This window comes from Schistocerca serialis, chromosome 1 (genome assembly GCF_023864345.2).
Source record: "Schistocerca serialis cubense isolate TAMUIC-IGC-003099 chromosome 1, iqSchSeri2.2, whole genome shotgun sequence".
Classification (NCBI taxonomy): Eukaryota; Metazoa; Arthropoda; class Insecta; order Orthoptera; family Acrididae; genus Schistocerca; species Schistocerca serialis.
This window is the reverse complement of record NC_064638.1, coordinates 235,866,200-235,890,655: the sequence shown is the minus strand read 5'-3', so window position 1 is coordinate 235,890,655 and position 24,456 is coordinate 235,866,200. Positions and strand designations below refer to the sequence as shown.

At 42.4% G+C, this 24,456-nt stretch overlaps 1 protein-coding gene across 1 annotated transcript in view; it reads left to right on the top strand.

Moving 5' to 3' along the window:
* The window catches only part of LOC126461519 (substance-P receptor-like), a 241,241-nt gene that overhangs the window by 212,067 nt on the left and 4,718 nt on the right, over positions 1-24,456 (top strand). The window contains exon 5 of the mRNA XM_050096006.1: positions 13,867-14,001. Coding sequence (XP_049951963.1) covers positions 13,867-14,001 — 135 coding nt within the window. The remainder of the gene's footprint in view (positions 1-13,866; positions 14,002-24,456) is intronic.

Below are 24,456 nucleotides of genomic sequence, written 5' to 3'. Positions count from 1 at the left end.
ACCTCAGAAGTTAAGGCCCATAGTGCTCAGAGCCATTTTTTCATCACTAATTCTGTAACTACTCCTGCCACTGACGAAATGTATTCTCCGGTTAACTTCACTAACCCCGTCAGAATCACTAGTTATCCCGTGTCCGTTCTCCTGTTACGCAATATTATGCTTTCGTACAACGCGCTTTCCGCGCTGTCCCGAGAATAAAACTTACGTGGCTGCTAACACGACAGGGAGACATTGTTTATTTTGAAAGTACTATTTGACTTGAATGAGACTAATTTCATATGCAAGTGCCACGTCCTGTATGATTTACGAGCTTCGCGTTTCATGAAGGCAACTAACGATTTTCTGCACTGTCGCCCCATATATAGATAAACACATCCTGTTCGCCACATTTCAGGTGATAACTGCACATGCTTTTTCATCTGCTAGATACCAACACAGTCGGTAAAGATCTGTGTAACTGTTTTGTTTAAGCAAAATGTTTTCGATATTTAAAAGTGTACAACAAGTTGTGTGTGATGTTAAATGTGTGTGAAACTCCGCACAAATGGACCATAAGGAAACTTAAGTCAACGAAATGAAGCAGTCTCGCACATCGACAACATCACATAGAAATGGCATATCAAACACAAAAAAAACGCACTTGAAAATGGGAATCATTTCCCGAAAAGCGTCGTGCGAAAAATAAAATACAGAAAATCGTGACTGGTAGCAGATGAGTTATTTATAATCAAACCTACTCCTGGTGATAAAATGCACGTTCTCCACTAAATAATATTTCCGTAAATACCACCACCTCGTCAAACCTACAATGGTTTGAATGCTAAAACCTGGGAAAGTATGTATTTCAACATAGTAAACCGCAGCCTGTTGCTGTTTATGGCTTTTATGGCTGTATATTATCTTTGTATCGACAATCACTTTTATGGAATATCACATAATGTAGTCTGATGTGGCATATTACATTTTTTGAATAGTGGATCGAAGCAAATAGACCGTTTGCAACTTAGCAACTTACGGTGGCGACCCGCTGCATCTAATCCCAACAGATTTTTCTAGCAAATCGAACTTTGTAGGCTAGACATGTCTCCCGCTCAAGAACAGATCTACAATATCCCTCTTATTCTAAACGATGATCCACTATGCTTGCTTCTACTCAATGCTGTGTTGTGGTCGCCGCGGATCGTCCCCCTGTATCATTTTCTGTGTAGTGAGCTTTGCCGCCGTGTTTGTTTTTTCATGTAGGAGAAAACGTCCGCAGTGAAGCTGCAGGCGCTCCCTCGCGAAAGGTCACCGCTTTGTGCGCAGTTCCGTGCGCCAGCTGGCAACCCGCTTTGAGCCCCTCACGGCCGTTGGGTTCAAGCCGGCAACAGCGCGTCCCGGATAAGCAAGGCTGCACGAGGCCTACGTCACGTAGCGGATGCCTGAGTCACGTGCGAAGGTTCTGGGCGGCGCGCGGAGACGATAAGTCTAGCAGCGGGGGCTGCGAACGGCGATTACCAATCCAAACAAATTTTTCACGCACCACTCTTTCATGACCTACAAGCGTGACGCAATAGGCAAGGGATTATTGTTTGTCTGACCTGGTAGCGTGACCAAGTTTAAAAAATAACTATAAAATAAATTTATCGTTCATTGAAATCTGGCTTAATTTGACGTTTTACGCAGTACAGCAGTATTTTGGTATTCGTAAATAGTGTTTTTCTAGCATATTACGGTGATGAGAGTCCTTGCTTGGACTTTAATACAAATGGTGCATTGCGTGCTGTCTGACTCAGAAGCACAATATGCTCATTTTCCGTGTAGACATAAAAAACTTCACAGTTTTGCTTGCGTTTCGTCTGTGAATCCGCTGACACGGTAAAGAAAGTAAGCGATCCAGTCTGACAGATTTATGTTTAACGTCCCGTCGACATTGAGGTCATTAGAACAATCTGGTAGACACTGACAGAATTTGATGAGTTGTGAGGCATATAATTCAAATACGCTACTAAAGAAGCTAATGTGGAAGTGAGAGAACAACGTGTCTCTTTCTGTTTTTCTTCCTGATCGGGTCAAGCAAACGTAATACGAAGATATTATTCCACGAACAAGGAAAACAGGACCACCTAATTTTATGTAAAAAGAATAAAACGGATGTTTTTGAACGAGTTGTTACCCAGTGAATTAAGTGAATTGCGGTAGATAAAGACATTATTCACATCTGGGAACTTTCCAAAGTGATGACGCTTTGATATGGTGACTCAGTGTTGTACACGTTCAGCCGTCTGTTCATACTTACTGTAACCACTTGCTTTTGCTATAGCGAAACTGTGTCGTCAGCCCCTGTGATACACGGAGAGCACAACATTTCTGAACACTTCTAGTGGAAGGGTCGAGCGAGGTAGTGCAGAGGCTAAAATATTGGACTCGTATTCGGGAGGACAGTGGCTAAATTGAGTCTTCTTCGGACGACCCGAAATACTGTATGTTTTCCGTCGTTTCCCTGCGGGCTAGAAGACTCCGTTGAGAATGTCGCAGCCAGTTTCTTTCCGCGTTCGTGTCCCAATCCGACCTACCGCGTATCTCGTCACCTCGTCGTGGAAAGGCTGTAAGACACCATGTTATTAATGTTCTTTCTCTCATTCGTTTAGATAACAACACCTGATAAAATTTAGAAATGAATACATTCTTGCCTTCAGTACATTGGTGATGGAAATAGAATTCTGACAACGTGATACCACTTGAGCTGACAATGCCGTACTCCGTAGGAAAAAGGGAGTAACTTTAATAGCCGGCCGGTGTGGCCGCGCGGTTCTAGGCGCATCAGTCTGGAACCGCGCGACCGCTACGGTCGAAGGTTCGAATCCTGCCTCGGGCATGGATGTGTGTGATTTCCTCAGGTTAGTTAGGTTTAATTAGTTCTAAGTTCTAGGCGACTGATGATCTCAGAAATTAAGTCGCATAGTGCTCAGAGCCATTTGAACGAGTAATTTTAATTTCTAGTTCAGGTGTGTTAATATCTCGTAAGTCATGGAGCGAAATTTACAACAAATCCTGTTCCGAATTGTGGGCACTGTATCACAACTCTTTATCCTGGTTTTCCGTTGTAAATTCTATAACCTTGAAATTCAAATGGACTTTCTGTTGTATTTCTCATTCCTTGGAGTCCTGGTATTACGATGTTTTGTCTGTCCATTTCATTTGTGTAGTTTTTGAGCTTTCCAGTTTTCAGTAGAGAGTTTGTTATGTTCAAATGGCTCTGAGCATTATGGGACTTAACCGCTGAGGTCATCAGTCCCATAGAACTTAGAACTACTTAAACCTAACTAACCTAAGGACATCACACACACCCATGTCCCAGGCAGGATTCGAACCTGCGACCATAGCGGGCGCGCGGTTCCAGACTGTAGCGCCTAGGACCGCTCGGCCACCCCGGCCGGCTTTTTGTTATGGGTTGCAGTGTAGTTACCACGTTTATGTTTTATTTTAGTATTATAACCTTGATGAGAGATGGTTGATTTCAAATGCTACGATTCATTTGAGTATCCAATTTGGCTACCCACCAAATCCGGTGTAGCTTTCTCATACCCCACTGGGTTGCATGGTGGAAATGTTTCTCTAAAAGACCTTTTCATCTTTGACTGTCAGAACCTAACCTCGAGTGGAACAAGCTCCTTGTTACAACTATGGTTGTTATCCACAGAGGATATTAATCAGCCGCCAGTAACATGTGGAACAGACGCTGTTGGGGTACCACCACTGACATGAAGTGGTCGTTCCGGTGGTACTAGTTTTGGTCAACCCCATAGGTATTTTATTTCCCCGGTACCCTCCATATCTGCCATCTGGAAAGGCGCTCGGTAGGAGACTAGCAACTCCCCCAAGTTCTTATTAATTATTAGACCTAGTCTTGCATTACGTCTATGTGATTTGTATTTATAGTTCTGTATTCGCCCCATTAGAAATCCTATCGTTCCTGCAACTGCACGTGACGAATTCCCATTACATTCAACGACAACTTCTCCATTTCCGTTTACATACAAGTTGTCTAGCCTTCCTGCCCCATTAAGGAATCTAACATCCCACGGTCCAAACTGTAGGATGCCAGAGCGTGATGTCCTGGTGAGGGGGGGGGGGGGGGCAACGGCTTTAGTTCTTCCTTGCTTTAGCCGTTCGCTTTATCAGCACAGTGAAGCCGAGTCGGCAGTGTTACAAGGCCAAATCGGTTTTGAAACTGGGGCGCGTCCACCTGGGGAGACTTGGGGACGTATAAAATGGCGCGCGGTCGGGGCAAGAGGAACCAACGCATTACGTTATTAAAAAAACTAGCTAACACAGATCTGTTAATACTTAGGCGGAACTGTCTGCTGGGTATCCAGTATTTCCTGTGTACTTTGAAGTTCATTTTCGTCTTTGGTCATCACCCTGAATCACAGTAACTGACCTTAACCAATGCGTCCGCTGGAAATCGTAGCGTGCGAGTACAGTAGTGCGCAAACTAGACCGATCGTCGCACATCGGCCCGATTTGGAACAATTCGAGGCAAGTGTTTTCTGTGTAGGATTTCTCACAGCTTCAAGATATAGTAATTGTTACCAATAGTGGCTTTGTATCTAGGCAGCGTTGTCGCTCGAGTCTTAGTCGAACTGCGTTGTTTAGTCAGTATCAGTCAAGCAGTTCAGTCGTGTGTGCGTTTGATGTGACGATGAATTATCAATTTGTAGAGCCACTTTTTTTCTGTAGTGCGTCATGAGCTTGTCGAAGACACGTAAATACAGTGATGATTACATAAATTGTGTCATTTGCTATGAAGTCATCAGCAATATTGCCATGAGACCTTGTCGTCTCGAACGGCATTTGTGGATTAAACATAGCGCTATGAAAGATTAGCCGATGGAGTTCTCTGCTGAAAGTTGTGTGAGTTTGAATTGTATGAAATTGGATGGTGCTGGACCCACTGCTTAGTTTTCCGAAAAAACTATCCTAGCTTCCAACGAGTAATCGCTACTCATCGCAACGGCTAAAAAATATCATGTTTTGGAAGAAATAAAGCACTTGTCAAACTTTGTTGAAAGCAGCTGATATTGTTCTTGGACCATAAAGTAGAAGAAAAACCTCCCAGATACTGCTTTTTGACAACACTGTGAAACGACGGATTGATGACACGGCAGAAGACATAACAAATCAGGTAGTGCAAACCCTGAAGGATTAAGAATTTACGCGACAGTTAGATGAGAGTGCAGATGTTGCAAATTGTTGTCAACTGTTAATTTTCTTTCGATACATACAAAACGAAACAATTAAAAACGAGGTGTTATTTTCTACACAGCTGACGACTGCCTCAAAAGCAAATCATATAATGACAACGGTATCTGAAGTTTTTTGTAAATAGGAACTGCTGTGGCAAAAGCTGATATGCGTATGCACACAGGACGTCCCGTCAATGCTTGAATCTCTGTCAGCATTCGTGCGGATGATTGGAGAAGAGAATTCCAATGTTACATCAATTCAGTGTGATATACACCGTCAAACCTTGGCAGCTAACACACTTCCAAACGAAGTCATCGACTTGTAAAAACTGATTCATCTTAAAAAGAGTGCGTTAAATACTGGTCTTTTTATGGCCCTCTTTGAAGATTTGGGAACAGAACATAAAAAAATTGCTATTTCGTACGAAAGTACGCCGGCTCTTTAGAGGAAACATGGGAGTTAGTGTATTTGAACATGGAGAAGAAGTGATTCGGTTTTTGGAAATTCGAAACCAAACTGAAGTGTGTGTGGGACTGCGAAAGCCAAGTGTTCAAGTTGTGTTGGCTTATCTGTGGGATATTTTCCATTCATTGAACTCACTGAGCTTGAAATTGCAAGGTGGAGATTCGAACATAGTTTGTCATCGGCATGCCATCGGAGCGTACACTGATAAGTTGCCACTTTGTAAATGTAAAATTGTAGCCTGCAATTGTTCCTCTTTTCCTAAATTGTTTGGAATCCTGGAAGAAGAACTCTTTATGGAGGTCTGTAAGCAAGCTGAATCTGCGAATAAAATATTATATCATTTGCGGCAGCTGAGGAATTCAAACGCTACGTCCCTAGCTCGCGTGATAATAATATTGACAGATTGGCATCAGATTCTTTTCACGTTGTCGTAGATGCGCAGTTGGAAACACTGCAAGAATAAGCTTTGGAAATTAAAAACGATTCTGCAGTCTAATATGACTTTGATAACATAGATAAGTCATTATTTTGGGTAAAAATCTCGAAGTTTAACTTAGCATGGCAAAGCAAGAACTACAACTGTACTTACCATTTCAGAAGCTAAATTTGTGCAAAAGGGCATTTTCAGCAGTTGTAGCAATGAAAGAGAAATACAGAAACAAACTCAATATTGATTAACGTTGTAAACCTTCTTCTTTGCAACCAAGAAATGAAAATCTTTGAAAAAATGCACAAGCTCTTGCATCACACATGTGTGTGCAAATCGTATATGTGTGCAATAAAATATTTATATTGTAAAGCTTATGAACTTTTATTGTTGCACTTGTTACTCTTCACCGCGCGAGTAGTTAAGACAGGCTGTAGTTCGGTCGTCCATCACCACCTCCATTCTGAAGCACTTTGTGCGACCTGTCTTCTGTGTCAGACTGCTCGCAGCCTCACTGATCTATAAGCAGTCGCCATTGTTCATCTATCCATTGTGACGTATTCCAACAGACTTAATTATTTGCACAATATTTTCTACAGATAAGCGCCGTATTTGAAACTGGCTGTCTCTGTAATGAGTAAAGCCATGTACCAGTACGACGTTTAAAATTGTAGAAAGTTTGAGATTCCTTCTACAAGCACCTAGAGTCGTTGGCTGGTCTGTCTGAAAAGTTTATTAGACACAGTAGGCTTTGCAATACGCAGTGTTTCGCATAGGTGGAAGGTTAGGATTACCGTGCTGTTGACAACTAGGTTCTTGGAGATGGATCCAATGCTCGGATTGGCGAAGGAAACTGACCGTGCCCTTATCAAAGAAACCATGTTGGTTACCAATTTTAACCGATTCAGGAAACTCGGAAAGAGTGCATTATATTGTCCGAAAGACGAATTTAACCACGAATATTCCAAATACGAGCCCCAAAGTCTTATGTACCTCTCTCGGCCAAATGGTTAAGGATCTAGTGTAGTTCAGTTTAGAATTTCAGTGAGTTAGCGCGAGCTTAAAAATAAACGATTTGAACATTAATCGAAACAAGCTGTAAGTGGATACTATATTTCTGAAATCACCACGAGTGGTAGGAATCACCTGAGACTACTGAAACGCGTAAATGAGCACTACGGATGGGAGGGTTCATAAATTGTAATTTGTCTTACAGATGTATCTTTGGCCTTAGTTTTTTTTTTTTTTGCTTTAAAAACTTCTCGGGTTTTCTACTGTCAGCTCGCACGGTGTTTGCCACATTTAGGGAAGCATAACTTTTCTTTACAAAAAATGTAACGAGGGTGATACTAGAGATAAATGAAAAGAAAATGAAAGAAAATACTGGGGAGGATCAGTGCAGGTACAGAAACGTAAAGGAGTAAAAGATGCTATAGGTTGTCTGAGGATAATTGGAGGAAGAATGACAGAAATGAGCAAATAGGTGTTTTGTCCACTAGGAGAAGGCATTCGACAGAGCCAACTGGAGTACCTGTATATTGCTGGGAATTTTAAAAGATATTGATGTAGACTGGAAAATTGGACCGCTAGTAAAGGAAATTTACATAAAGCAAAAAGTGACATTGTAGGAGTGAGGAGATAGAAGAGATGAGCACTGGAAGAAATGAAATGCAAGCATGCTCACTGTAACCGAAGCTGTTCAACATATTTGGAGAAATAGGTAAGGACGTAAAGGACGCGAGAGACGTAATTGGACGTTAAAGGATAGAGACTATACAATACTCGCATGATCAAATAGTATTGGCGGAATCGGAAGACGAGCGAAAACACGTATTGAAGACTGTTACAAGAAGGAGTGAACAATTAGGAATGAAGATATGTATAGGAAAGACAAAAGTCATGAGAGGAAGCAAGGAGGAAGTTCCCATTAACATATTCATATATGGAAAAAGATAGAACAAGTAAAATATTCTATACCTCGGAAGTTAATAACATGAAAAGGAAGCTGCATACAAGAAATACGGAGGAGGCTATCTATGGAAAAGTGAGCATCCGAGAATGTGGAACAGTCACTGACAACCTGAATTCCAGTGGAGCTGGGGAAGGATTTGCTAAATGTTATGTCTGGAGTGTCGTGATATACAGCAGATATTTAGAAAGTCATGAAATGTGGTAATGAAGAAGAATGCTTAACGTGAAATCATCGACAGACTTAAGAATGAAAAAAGTAATGCAGAAAATAAGGGAAGGAAGAACATTACCGAAAGTGTTTGAGATAGAATAGAGAGCCTCAAGTTGGAGCATGTGGTACGACGTACACTACAGAAGAAGAAGAACTTTTCCTCCAGCCTTACGGTAATGAGTCACTGCGAGATGACTGGCTTGCTCACACGGGCCTCGGTGGCGACAGTGGTGTAAATGGCCCAGGCCCCGCTGGTGCAAAACATACCAACACGCCCGCCGGATGGGCCTGTTTACGTGAGCGGCTGCCGTCGGCTGCTGACGCACAACATGAGGGCCTGCTCGGCTATTTTCGAGCGGCCGTTTCCTGCCTTTCGAGTGCCCATAGGCGAGCCTTATTTAGGGAATCGAGCCAGAACTCTCGCTATATTGTCAGAAGATAGGAGGAGAGATATTATGTTTCGTGAAATTTAACGGTATTTAGTTGCCTGCGTCGAAAATAATCAGCTGAGCCATACTGACTTAGAGAAACACACTCATAGTACTGCAATTTTTTTGTTATGTATTTCAGCTTGATGCCGTACAAGTTGTATCATTACCGAAGAGGGCAATGTAATGTTGAGAGCTCCTCTCGGGATCTATAATCCTGGTGGCTTCAAAGACAGTAAATTCTTTCAGGACACACTGCATGGCTTTTGCAAGTGGAATTCGACGGTTGCAGCAGGAATAGACTTTATTGGGAAGATAAGGCATATGTCTGAAGACATATGAGGTGTGGTACTGACGTTCTGTGACCTCAGCAAGGCATTCGACAGCGTTTCCCATAAAATATTGCTTAATAAATTAAAGTGTTATGATACTGGAGCTGTTGCGCTGGCTACTCTTCAATCTTATCCTGAAAACTGAAAGTAGATAGTATCGGTTCATGGTGCAATCTCCCAAGAACAAAACCTGGAGCATGGCGTATTCTAGCCGGTCGGAGTGGCCGTGCTACAGTCTGGAACCGAGCGACCGCTACGGTCGCAGGTTCGAATCCTGCCTCGGGCATGGATGTGTGTGATGTCCTTAGGTTAGTTAGGTTTAATTAGTTCTAAGTTCTAGGTGACTGATGACCTCAGAAGTTAAGTCGCATGGTGCTCAGAGCCATTTCAACCACTTGGCGTATTCTAGGGGTCCGTCATTGGACCTCTCCTGTTCCTTATTTACGTCAGCGATCTGGGTTGTACCAACCACAATTTACAGTTTGCTGATGACACCGCTCTTTTTGCGAAATGAAAAACTGCTGCACAAGCTCTGCAAGCAACAAATGTGCTCTTTGAAAACATCAAAGAAATCTTCATCGACAAGAAATTGTAAATGAACGAAGAAAAAACACAGTATCTGATGTGCAGCCGTAGCAACGTTGCATATCACGATAATCTGGAGCCTGTCAAACTGTTGTGATTCGAGATTGACAGCAAACTATCAATGAATGAGCGCACAGTGTATGTATGCTCCAAGTTCTCCCGTGCAATATATTTTCTGAAGAGAGTAGGAGGTGCATTAACGGACCTGTTCCTTATAACAGTGTATAATGCAGTACTTCATTGCAACATAAATCATGGCCTGCTGTTAAGGGGACATTCTGAAGTTTACAAGGATGTATCAATGCTACAAAAGAAAGCAGTCAGAATCATTGCATCAGGTAAAAGACTGGAGCACTGCAAGCCTGTATTCACATGGATAGGAATAATGACAATCTTCAGCCAGTATGTGTTTTTATACCTCATCACTGTGTAAGTAAACAAAGTGTTTTCAAGCATGAGGCAAGATATATATAGTAAAGACACCCACAACGAGGGGAGCATTGATCCCCCAAGCTGTGGAATATCTGGAACACAAAATAGTTTTCCAATGATTGCTTTAAAAATGTTCAACTCATTGCCACGAGAAGTTCAGTACCTGCCACCAGGACTATTCAAAAGGAAGGCTGCACAGGCTCTGAAAGACTAAACATTATACTGTGTTGGAGAATTCTTCAATAGTGACCAAAGTGAATGGACGCAAATAACACTGTTTTTTATATATATATATATATACACACATTGTGAATATTCCATCTAGTCATGACTGGTAAACGAGGCAGATGTTATTGAAGAGTTACTGTGTAACATATTCAAATGATCTGACGAGGACACGAAAGTAAGTCGAAAAAAAAATGGCAGAAATGTTGTCAGTTGAAGAATTCATAGTGACTGTGATAACAAAGGAAAGGAAATAAGTGATTTTTTCTGTTTTTCAATCAAAGATCTTCTACCTGGTCTGACCGGCCCGCCACGAATTCCTTTCTAGCACAAACCTCTTACTCTCAGAGTAGCACCTGAACCTTACGTCCTCAGTTATTTGTCGGATGTATCCCAGTGTTCCACTCTTTGTCTTCTCCTATAGTTCTTACTCTCTACAGCCCCCTCTCCATAAATTAAGGCCTCTGTTTTATACCAGTAGGCTTCTATACGCCAGGAACGCCTTACTTCCCTGTGTTAGTCTGGTTTTATATCCTTTTTGCTTCCTCCGTCGTGGGTTATTTTGCTTGCATGGTTGCAGAATTCCTTAACTTAGTCTAATTCGTGATGACCAATTTTGATATTAAGTTTCTTGCTATTCTCATTTTCGCTACTTATTACTTTTGTCCCTTTCCGGTTTCATATTCTGTACTTATTAGGTTATTCATTCCATTCAATATATCCTGTAATTCTTCTTCACTTTGGCTGATGATGGCCATCTCATCAGCGAACCTCATCACTGATACCCTTTCACCCGAAATTTCAATGCCAGTCATGAACCTTTCATTTCCGTTATTGCCTCATCGATGTACAGATTAAAAAGCAAGGGTGAAAGACTGTATCCTTGTCTTATATCCTTTTTGATCTGAGCACTTTTTTTTTTGTTATCCAGTCCTACTGTTCTCCCTCGACAAATCCCATGGGTGGATCTTAATTCTCTTCAGACTTGTTTCCATTATAAAGCGCAACGTCAGAACTGCCTCTCTGTTGCTTTTACTTTCCCAAAACCGAACTGATTGTCATCTAACAGATCCTCAGTTTTCTTTTTCATTCTTCTGTGAATTATCGTTGTCAGCAGCTTGGATATATGAGCTATTGACCTATCGTGCGATGGCTCCGGCATGTATCTGCCCTTGCTGTCTTCGGAATTTGTCGAAGATTTTTTACCGAAAGTTTGATGTTAAGTCGCCAGGCACATAGATTCTACACATCAGCTTGCATAATCGTTTGGTTACCAATTCCCCCAATGGCTCAAGAAATTCCTTCTCTCTTACTTGATCTTAAATCTTCAAGAGGTATTTTTCCTCTAACACTAGCACACCTGTGACTTCCATATCGACTCCAACTTCTTCTGTCACGTCATCAGACAAATTTCCCGCCCCCGTCATAGAGGTCATAGAGGCCTTCGCTGTACTCAGTCCACCTATACGTTATTTGCTCTGTGTTTAACAGCGTGACTCCAATTGCAGTCTTAATGTTACCACCCCTGCTTTTAATTTCACCGAAGCTTGCTTCGACTGTTCTATACGCTGTAACTCCACCCGACGATCACTTCTTTTTCGATGTCTTCACATCTTTTCTGTTTATTTCATTACTGTCGGCTTTATGTCATTGTATGACCACCTTTCTCTGAACATTTTTGTACTTCCTTCTTTCGTCGATCTATTAAAATATTTATTTTGTTACCTAAGGTAACTTCCCTCTTACCTTTGATATACCTATACCTGTCTGTCCATCTTTGATTGTCTTCATTAAAGATGCCCACGACTCTTCAGCTGAACTACTTCGTGTAATATTCCTTATAGCAGTATCCACAACCTTAGCGAATTTTTAACCGTCTCATCACTTCTTAGTACTTTAGTACCCCACTTCCTTCCAGAATGATTCTTTTGGACGATATTCTTACAGTTGAGCCCACTCTTCATCATTACTAAGTTGTGATCTGAGACTATATACGCCCCTGGGTACGTCTTACAATCCAATATCTGATTTCAGAATCTCCATTTGACAATGATGTAATGCAGCCGGAATTTTACCTTGTTCCAAGTCTTTTCCAACTATACCTCCTCCACTTGTGAGTCTTGAACAAAGTATTCGCTATTACTATAGGAAATATATTGCAGAACTCAAGAAACACTCCTGTCTCTTCCTCAGAAAACAGTAAACCACACTTAAAACAAATGGGCGTCCGTGGTACATGTAGAAAGTATTTGGCAGCAAACTAAAATCGAGGAAATATACTCTAGCTTTTTATCCTTGGAATACTGTTGCGTACATTCTGTTGAACGGTAAAGACAAAATCACAGCTTCAGAATAAAATGGAATTTGTAGGATTTCCTACACCTTTGTGCCAGTTTATATGTAGGCCAAGCTCACTGGGTGACAAGTATTAAACTAGCTGAGCATGGAAGGAGTTGGAGACTGAAAAAGAAAGATTCCATCTTTGCTGAAAACGCTCTAGATGATTATAATTCTGATGGTATTAAATGTGATTTTCTACTCAGAGGAAGTAAAAGCAGAAAACTAACATTACTCGAAATTCTGGCTATTAATAATTCTGATGGTATTAAATGTGATTTTCTACTCAGAGGAAGTAAAAGCAGAAAACTAACATTACTCGAAATTCTGGCTATTAATAAACACCAAAAAAGAATCCTGATCTGATCCTTACTGACAAAACAGTTTTATTATTCATCCTTACTAATGTGGCCGTGACCACTTAGTATATTCCTCACCATTACATAAAATGCTTGTTACAAGTGTTGACCGTCAACATTCTGTACACTCCTTTCTCCTCTTTGGCACCCCACCTTTTTTTTTTTTTTTTGGCCTCTTCATCATATTCACCAGTTTGTCCATATAACAAAGTAAGGTGTGAATAAACTTGTTGTAGCTGGGATTCACAGTCATAAAGAATTTTTTGAAGGACATCATCTTCAGCTTACATTATGTTGACATGGCTTAAAGCCATAATATCAGCACTTGATAATTGCCTAAGACCGAAATCGCAATAGTGTAATAATAACTTACAACAGTCACTGGCGTGAAGATGATGTCCTTAAAAAAAAAAAAAAAAAGTAAGCTGTGCTATTACCCCCTCACACAGTGTTTTTGGCTTATATATGCCTATACTTTTAATCTAAGCGTGTAAATTAACATTAGATTTATTTGTTCAGAGCTTCTTTGTGAATTATGTTATACGTGGGAGTGTATCAACATATAGTCGTTAAACGTCATATATATTTGGAAAACAATCTTTGTACATAACCTCTCACTGATGTTGTGTAGACTGTCTGCTTGGTACTGAAATATCTGACGAAAGCATAGAAACCCCAAAGCCGGTTCATAACGAACTATTAAATAAATATTATTGTGGGACATCAATGCTGTGTATTCAAGTTTTTAAGTAATGCTACATGTTATGTTAGTGTTACTATTTGTGTTGGAATGCAGTTCCTAGTGAATGCATAATAGGCACCCATATCTGGGTCACTAAATACGCAAACTTTCAACTTGTTACAGACTAGTCAATCAGATGGTGGCTGAGACGTACGACAATGGTGCCACGTATGACGTCATATACACCATCTTCGTGTGGTTTGCATTCTTGCACACTTTCACCACACCTTTCTACTTCTATGTCTGGAACGATGGTCCGTAAGTATCGTCATATAGTATTACTTGCCAATTAATGAGCTGTTCATTTTTCAATATTGCCCATGACTTAATGCAAACGGCGTACCGAACGAGGACCAGGCGAGAACAGGTGACCCCTCCCGCCAAAGAGGGGAAAGAAAACCTTCACAGACCCATCTAGCATCCTGTCTTGCCAAACAGACAGACGTATGAGTCTGAAGAAAGGCAATGTAATGTATTCTGATTAGTAGCAGGGGTACCCACAGCTATTTGGAAATCTCAAAACTGTCTCGTCTTTCATCGCGAAACCAAGCTTGAGTTGTTCCCCTGTATAGCACCGATACTGGGTACTGTCTTGTTTAATACAGTAGATATCCAGACAATCATTATAGAACAAACGACCTGACTTATACATAACTATTCATGAACATATTAACCAACTGACTAAACACAGTGGTTTCCATTTCGCGACCGATCGTTCCTCTCTTTCCTAATATCCCTCGTACATTCTTCTGGCGGGAAAGATGCAATGCAGCCACGATCTGGGCTGCGTTGGATATAAACCAGATATAATAAGTCAACTGTCCGAGAAACAATTCCGTCACATTCCGCGGAGTGGAGAGTCTCGGATGGCCAGCAAATCTGATTGAACAGGACGAACATCCTGTATATTAAGAACATGGCCTAAGAACTGAATTTCAGTCTGAAAAAAGACACATTTGACCAGGCGATACTTCAAATCTGCAGCTGAGAGTACTTTACCTCTCTCGTAATTTGATAGAATGCAAATTTTACAGTAAGCTGTTATGAGTAGCGTTGGAATATGGCAGGTGCGGAAGTGCTGCCAAGGGGTAAGCGCCAAAAATTGAACGATTCTAAATTTGTGTTGACCACCAACACTTTCTGAGGCTCCTCATCTAGAGGAATTTCCAAAACACATCTCGTAAATCAGTTTTTGAGAAACAGCAGCCTGCACCAAGCCTGTCCATTACTTCCTCAGAGCTAGGCAATGGATAAGTATCGATTTTCTTTTTATTCACGGTGGATTTAAAGTCAACACAAAGGCGACGTCTTCCAGAAGACTTTGGCTTGATTACTAAAGGAGAAGCCCATTGAATAGCCTGGATAGGAGCAATAACTCCATTGTCTTGCCATTCTTTAAGTTCACTTGCAACTTTGCCTTTAAATGCATGAGGGCAGGACGTACCCGAATAAACTTAGGTTGCCATTGTCCTTCATTGTACTCCGCGGCACAATATTATTTGCTCTGCCAAGTCCTTTAGAAAATAAAGGAGGAAACTCAGCAAGCAATTGAGTAACACTGTCTTTAGGGATGAAAGCATAAACAGAAATTACATTGTCCTGAATAGGAAGACCATAAATATAAAATGCATAGAATATAACCCAAAAATATTTTCACAGTCTCACAAACGCAAAATTACAAATGTCACTTTTCTGGTATGAGACTGGAATGTGGCAGGCAGACTACATGTAACGAGCACTGGAAAGTTGTGTGCAACTATTTGCCAACTGTGACGAGTCCAACTCTTCATAAGTGGCATGACTAAGCGATGTAACGAAAGTGCTAGTTTCTAACTGAAGTCACATACAGTGTCCGGCAATGACTAAGATCACAAATAGTTTGGCTGACAGCACTTGGTCGGGGTGAACATATCCTGAATATTTTTTTCAATTCAATAAAGTTTACCAACAGCCGTAGACTGTAAGATATTTTATTTTATTTTTAAAGCAACCAGTTTCGGCAATTCATTTTACCATCTTCAGGCCCCATACGCTTGTTTCGACTCAACAAACTTATCGTATAGCGCTATAAAAGTGGATATCGTGAATCCCAATTGTTGTGCAGCTGATTCATACGAAAACGTGACGCAGTTGCTGTCACGCTTTCGTATGAATCAACTGTACAACGATTGGGATTGCTTCTTTTATCGATTATCTGAAGTGTTTCTTCTGTCACCCCTGATTTCTTCCCGGTTACCTTCTTTGTACCTATATTTTTCTTTCCAACTCCTGTGATTGCCCATTTTAGAGATGTCCATTCCTCTTGAACTGTACTGCCTACTGAGCTATTCATTATTTCTGTATCTATAGCTGTACAGAACGTCAGGAATATCTCGTCATTTTTTAGCATTTCGGCATCCCACTTCTTTGCATACTGATTCTTCCTGACTAACCTCTTACACTTCAGTCTACTCTTCATCACTACTAAATTGTGATATGACTATCTGCTCCTGGATACGCCTTACAATGCAGTATATTATTTTGGAATCTCTGTCTGACTTTGATGTAATCTAACTGAAATCTTCCCGTATCACCCGGCCTTTTCCACATATACCTCCGGCTCTTATGATTCTTGAACAAAGTATTCACTGTTACTACCTGAAATTTATTCCAGAACTCAGTCTTTCTCCTCTATCATTCCTTTTCTATTCAGAGTAAGAGAATGCCTTTCATGTTCTAGTACCGCTCCCTGAATCTTTTCCGTAACAGACTTCCAGTTGAGCGTCGCCGTTTTGAGTGGAAACGATCAATGATGATACCGTTAGACGTATGCCCATCCACTGCTGTAGCCCACGGAAGAACCGTGTCATCAAAATCTCGCAAAGTAAGAAGCCTGCCTTTAACTTCATTAAGTATTGCACCATAATCATCGATTACAGCCTTCAGTCGATGATCTCTGCCGGATCGCGGAGTAGAACCATTAAGTCATCAGCATATGCACGAACAGTTATAGCCCCTCCGGAAAGCGTCCAACCTTTCAGCTGGGATGCTAGAATTCGAAGTAGGGGTTCCAGAGACAACACACACAAAGTCATTGACAGTCGCGCTTCCTTGAGACAGTACCCGACGAATATTTATGGGGGGCGTCAGTTGGCCATTAACAACCACCGAAGGTGAAATAACCGTAAACAGATTTAAGAGCACTCGCCGTGTGTCAACAGTAAACCCAACTGCCTCCAGAATCCGTAGCATAAAGTCGTGGTTAACACGATCAAATGGCTTGTCAAAGTCTAGGAAAGGAAAGGCACAAGGAACGGACGTTGCAGCAGCAACTGAAACCACGTCACGACACTGGATTATAGGGGTAAGAATGGTACTACCAGATACGCAGCTTTAATGTATTGCGACAATCGTCTCCATTAGAGCCGACATCCTACAACTCGAATTAACTGCCTTCAGCACAGTCTTACATTCAAAATTTAATAAAAATAACTCGGCAAAAGCTATCAAGGGCAGCCGGTCCAGGGCGTTTCAGGATTAAAACAATTTTCCCACTTTGAACGAGGTCGGCATAACTCTACCCTGCAACACTTCATTCAAGAAGTCTGTTTTTTCTTCTTCTTTCGTTTCACCCTCTTTGGGGTACGCTGGATCAATCATTTCTTTGTGCGTTGTTCTTTTCTTAGGGCCCAGTATTTCTTCATTCTTTCTGATCTTCTTCTCCTCTCTTCTTCCGAGATGAAGGGTTTGGACTTTTGTGTGGATTTGTCTTGGAACCTTCATCTTTAGTAATTAATTTAGCAGTTCGATCAATAAGTGAATTTTCTGAAATCTTTAATTCCACTAGGTCTTTCTCAGTTTCTTTAAACCAGTTGGGCTTCGTTTTTCGGTTACGGAAGAAGTCAAAGATTTGTTTAGTTAATCTGTTGGAATTCATTCTGAGAAGATGACCATAAAAATTTATTCTCCTTTTTCGCATAGAATCTGAAAGTTTTTCAATTTTCTTGTAGAGAGTTTCATTTTTGATGTATATAATCTTATTGTCTTGAAATTTTGGCCCAATGATTTTTCTTAAAATTTTTCTTTCTTAGCTCAAGTTTCTCCATTTGGCCTTTGAAATTCATGTTAAGTGTTTCTGCTGCATACAGTGCTTCTGGCTTAATCACTGTCTTGTAATATGTAATTTTGGACCCCCATTAAAGGGATTTTTTGTTGTATGTATTTTTTGTTAGTTGGAAGGTCAATTCAAGTTTATAACACAGTTTATAACACTTAAAACACTTGATAATGGCACTTTGAAGCCGAAATCATGATTGTGTAAGTGTAAATGTAACACCGTATATAAACAACAGTCTAATGGCGGTACTGACTTTAAAGAGACAAGGATTTATGGTCAGATGAGTATAGGGTAATATCAACAGCAACAGAGAATGGCATAACGGGAGAAGGATTTGTTGCGAATAGGAAGGTAGAACTGAGAATGAGTTACTGCGAACAGTTCAGAGATAGGGTTGTCTTCATCAGAATAGGTAGCAAACCAACACCAACAACGATAGTTCGGGTATACGTGCCGACATCGCAAGCCGGACAGAGACAGAGAAAGTATATAGAACCGGTAATTCAGAAGCAAAGGGAATGAAAATCTAATAGCCATGGTGGACTGGAATGAGATTGTATGGGATGGTGTAGGATTAAGAGAGATTATGGGCTTGGAACTAGGAACGAGAAAGGAAGAACAGTAATTGAGTTCTGGAATAAGTTTCAGCTAGTAATAGCAAGTACTGTGTTCAAGAATCACAAGAAGCGGAGGTACACTTGGAAAAGGCTGGGTGATATGGGAAGATTTCAGTTAGATTGCATGATGATCAGACAGAGATTCCGAAACCAGATACCGGAGTGTATGGCGTGCCCACGAGCGGATTATAGACATAGATCACAATTTAGTAGTGATTAGAGTAGGCTGGAGTTTAAGAGATTAGTCAGGAGGAATTAATGAGCAAGGAAGTGGGATGAGGAAGTACTAAGGAAAGAAGAGACACGTTCGAAGTTCTCTGAGGCTATAAATACTGCAATAAGGAATAGCTCAGTAGGCAGTTCAGTTGAAGAGGAATGGACGTCTCTAAAAAGAGAAATCATAGAAGATGGAAAGAAAACATAGGTACAAAGAAGGGGACTGCGAAGAAACCATGGGTAATAGAAGAAATACTTCAGCTGATCGATAAAAGAAGGAAGTACAAAAATGTTCAGGGAAATTCAGGAATACTGAAATACAAGTCACTTAGGAATGAAGTACGAGTAAATAGGAAGTCCGGGGATGCTAAGACGAAATGGCTGCATGAAACACGTGAAGAAATCGAAAAAGAAACGATTGTCATAAGGACTGATTTAGGATATAGAAAAGTCAAAACGATCTTCGGTGAAATTAAAAGAAAGGGTGGTAACATTAAGATGAAATGGGAATTCCACTGTTAAATGCAGAGGAGAGAGCGGGTAAGAGGAAAGAGTATATTGAAGGCCCCTGTTAGGAGGAAGATTTTTTATGATGTGATAGAAGAAGAAACAGGAGTAGATGTAGAAGAGATAGGGGCTCCAGTACTAGAATCAGAATTTAAAGGAGCTTTGGAAGACTTAAGATTGAATAAGGGAGAAGGGATGGATGACATTCCATCAGAACTTCTAAAATCAATGGTGGAAGTGGTAACAAAACAGCTATACACGTTGGTGTGCAGAAGTTGTAAGCCTGGTGATATACCATCTCACTTTCGGAAAAATATCATCCACCCCATTCCGAAGAATACAAGAGCTGACAAGTATGAAAATGATCGCACAATCAGTTTAACAGCTGATGCAGCCAAGTTGCCGACAAGAATAACATACGAAACAATGGAAAAAGAAATTGAGGCTGTGTTAGATGACGATTAGTTTGGTTTTAGGTTCAAATTACTCTGAGCACTATGCGACTTAACTGCTGAGGTCATCAGTCCCCTAGAACTTAGAACTACTTAAACCGAACTAACCTAAGGACATCACACACATCCATGCCCGAGGCAGCATTCGAACCTGCGATTGTAGCGGTCGCGCGGTTCCAGACTGTAGCGCCTAGAACCGCTCGGCCACTTCGGCCGGCTTCGTTTTAGGAACTGTAAAGGCACCATCGAGGCAATTCCGACGTTGCGGTTGATAACGGAAGCAAGACTAAATAAAAATCAAGACACCTTCACAGGGTTTGACGACCTGGAAAAAGCGTTCGACAATGTCAAATAGTGTGCAACATGTTCGAAATTCTGAGGGAAACAGGGGTGAGCTACAAGGATAGATGGGTAATATACAACATGTACAAGAGCCATGGAGGAATAATAAGAACTGATGCATGAGAACGAAGTGCTCGGTTTAAAAGGAATGTAAGACAGAGATGTAGTCTGTTCAATCTATGCATCGAAGAAGCAATGATGGAAATAAAAAAAGGTTAAAAACTAGTATTAAAATTGAAAGTGAAAGGATATCAATGATACGATTCATTGATGATAAAGGAATGAAAGGTTCAAGAGTAGAATCAAAAGTCAAGTTGAAAGGGTATCAATGATACGATTCATTGATGATATTGCCGCCGCTGTGTAAGAGAAGAAATATTACAGGATCTGATGAATGGAATGAACAGATTAATTAGGGCAGAATTTGGATTGTGAGTAAATCTAAGAAAAACGAAAGTAATGAGAAGTAGCAGAAATGAGAACAGCAAGATACGTAACTTCAGGATTGATGATCAATTATATAGATGAAGGAATTCTTCTACTTTGGGAGCAAAATAACCAATGACAGGCAGCGCAAGGAGAATTCAAAAGCAGAGTAGTACTGCAAAAAAGGCATTTCCGGCCAAGAAAAGTCTACTAGTATCAAACGTAGTCGTTAATTTGAGGAAGAAATTTCTGAGAATGTATGTTTGGAACACGGCATTGTGTGGTAATGAAACATGGACTGTGGGAAAACCGGAAAAGAAGAGAATGGAAACATTTGAGATGTGGTGCTACAGACGAATGTTTAAAATTAGATGGGCTGATAAGGTAAGAATCGGAGAGGAAAGGAATATATGGAAGACACTGACAAGAAGAAGGGACAGGATGATATGACATCTGTTAAGACGTCAGGGTGGACTTCCATGGTACTGGAGGGATCTGTAGAGCGTAAAAACTGTAGAGGAGGACAGAGACTGGAATATATCCAGCGAATAATTGAGGACGTAGGCTGCAAGTGCTACTGTGAAACGAAAGATTGCACAGGAGAGGAATTCGTGTCAGACCGCATCAAACCAGTCAGAAGACTGATGACTAAAAAGAAGTGAACCATAACGATGATTATACCCGAACGTACGTACACCTCTTCGTCCAAAGCACATCGACGGCCACGAATGTCTTTCTTGAGATCCCCAAAAATATGGAAATCGCACTGGGAGAGGTCGGTACCGTATAGAAGACGTGTATGGGTTTCCCAGTGAAACTTTTGCAGCGTAGTCGACTGCCTGCTAATAATATAGCCGCCCACATGTTGCCGAGGTTGTGTCAACTACACTATAGAAGTTTTGATGGTAGCCTTTACATATCCTCCACGCAGCCCCGATCTCCCCCCCCCCCCCCCCCCCCATGCGATTTCCATATTTTTAGAGCCCTGAAGAAAGACGTTTGTGACCGTCGAGTTTCTTTGGACGAAGAGATGCACAACTGGCTGCAATCGTGGTTCCGTAGGCAACTGTGAACATTTTTTCATTGAGCCATTGACCCTCTTGTTTCACATTTGAATAAATGTACACTCCCGGAAATTGAAATAAGAACACCGTGAATTCATTGTCCCAGGAAGGGGAAACTTTATTGACACATTCCTGGGGTCAGATACATCACATGATCACACTGACAGAACCACAGGCACATAGACACAGGCAACAGAGCATGCACAATGTCGGCACTAGTACAGTGTATATCCACCTTTCGCAGCAATGCAGGCTGCTATTCTCCCATGGAGACGATCGTAGAGATGCTGGATGTAGTCCTGTGGAACGGCTTGCAATGCCATTTCCACCTGGCGCCTCAGTTGGACCAGCGTTCGTGCTGGACGTGCAGACTGCGTGAGACGACGCTTCATCCAGTCCCAAACATGCTCAATGGGGGACAGATCCGGTGATCTTGCTGGCCAGGGTAGTTGACTTACACCTTCTAGAGCACGTTGGGTGGCACGGGATACATGCGGACGTGCATTGTCCTGTTGGAACAGCAAGTTCCCTTGCCGGTCTAGGAATGGTAGAACGATGGGTTTGATGACGGTTTGGATGTACCGTGCACTATTCAGTGTCCCCTCGACGATCACCAGTGGTGTACGGCCAGTGTTGGAGATCGCTCCCCACACCATGATGCCGGGTGTTGGCCCTGTGTGCCTCGGTCGTATGCAGTCCTGATTGTGGCGCTCACCTGCACGGCGCCAAACACACATACGACCATCATTGGCACCAAGGCAGAAGCGACACTCATCGCTGAAGACGACACGTCTCCATTCGTCCCTCCATTCACGCCTGTCGCGACACCACTGGAGGCGGGCTGCACGATGTTGGGGCGTGAGCGGAAGACGGCCTAACGGTGTGCGCGACCGTAGCCCAGCTTCATGGAGACGGTTGCGAATGGTCCTCGCCGATACACCAGGAGCAACAGTGTCCCTAATTTGCTGGGAAGTGGCGGTGCGGTCCCCTACGGCACTGCGTAGGATCCTACGGTCTTGGCGTGCATCCGTGCGTCGCTGCGGTCCGGTCCCAGGTCGACGGGCACGTGCACCTTCCGCCTACCACTGGCGACAACATCGATGTACTGTGGAGACCTCACGCCCCACGTGTTGAGCAATTCGGCGGTACGTCCACCCGGCCTCCCGCATGCCCATTATACGCCCTCGCTCAAAGTCCGTCAACTGCACATACGGTTCACGTCCACGCTGTCGCGGCATGCTACCAGTGTTAAAGACTGCGATGGAGCTCCGTATGCCACGGCAAACTGGCTGACACTGACGGCGGCGGTGCAGAAATGCTGCGCAGCTAGCGCCATTCGACGGCCAACACCGCGGTTCCTGGTGTGTCCGCTGTGCCGTGCGTGTGATCATTGCTTGTACAGCCCTCTCGCAGTGTCCGGAGCAAGTATGGTGGGTCTGACACACCGGTGTCAATGTGTTCTTTTTTCCATTTCCAGGAGTGTATTAACAGTTATGGCGACTACTTTTGAAATAACAAACAGTTCACTTATTTTTTTCCATCTGTCTCATTTTCATCTGCCTGCCCCTTATACACCGTGCAACGCAATTAAAGGATCGCTTTTTCAAAACCCCGTAATTGTCTCTCACTGCGACGTAGAAGTTTGAAATTCCACTCAAAGATGCCTACAAGCTTCCTCTGTAACGATAGAAAAGAGTGACGGCCTGCGACGTCACCCTCTGGATCGACGACACATAAGAGGAAAAGTCCAGAGCTCAGATATTCATATGACCTATAAAATTGTTAATGATATCATATTGGCACCAAATTTCACCACAATTCTACCCAACGCCACCATGGATCTGTCACATGATGAAAGATTATCACACGTCTTATTACACTCCTTACGACGCCTCTGCAGTGGAGGTCAGAACTGTAACACTCAGCGTTGAGATCACACGGTTTTCATGTGAGTGGCCAAGGGAAACATTTCACATATACCACCGCTCAGAATCGACACAAAAATACCCAGGGAGTGGCATAAAGGGCGCCAATGAAACGACCCCTTTCCTTGGAGCATTGATTTCCATAAGGGCGTGGTCGGCACTTGGATGGGTGACCATCCGGGCCGCCATGTGCTGTTGCCATTTTTCGGGGTTGCACTCAGCCTCGTGATTCCAACTGAGGGGATACTCGACCGAATAGTAGCAGCTCCGGTCAAAGAAAACCATCGTAACGACCGGGAGAGCTGTGTGCTGACCACACGCCCCTCCTATCCGCATCCTCAACTAAGGATGACACGGCGGTCGAGGTCGCGATGGTCGATGGCACTTGTGACCTGATGACGGAGTGCTTAGTGCTTTTGCCACTTCTACAATGCCAGAAGTTTCAACCCTTCGGTAGGACATTGTGAGCCTGCATTTCCACTGAACGTAATCGCGCATCTTTGGAGAGCAAGTTGGAACCACAAGGGCTGTTCTGAACCATTCGACGAAATCTGCATGTGAACCAGAGCAGCAAAGTGTGCTTATGCATTTACGCTCTCCTTGTTCACGTCCTACTGTTACGTTGTAAGAGCGGCGCGGGAGGGGGGGCGGCGGGGATGTGGTGGTACGTCAGTGACATATGAATGAATAATACGGCAATGGGTCCCTCACTCTTGATAACACCTGTCTGTATTTATAGAGAATTTTAAAAAGTTCTTTTACAAAGAAAAGCTGCAAGGCAGTCCTAGGTGCCTGCAGACAGGTAACGACTTGACACCCCTCTAATGTCAGTTGCGTGCCTGCAGGCGCCTAGAGCTATTTGCTAGGTTATCTCTGTACATCACGGTTTTAAAATTCTCTATAAATGTAATCAGGTGCAACTGAGGGTGTTGTCAAACGTGGGGGGGGGGGGGGGGGGGGGGGGGGAGCAGTCTTGTTGGAGGGATCGTTTGCCATGTTATTCACAGATGTGTCAATGTCGCACTCCACTGTGATCACGCCACGTAGAGCGTGAAACAGGAGGTCTGA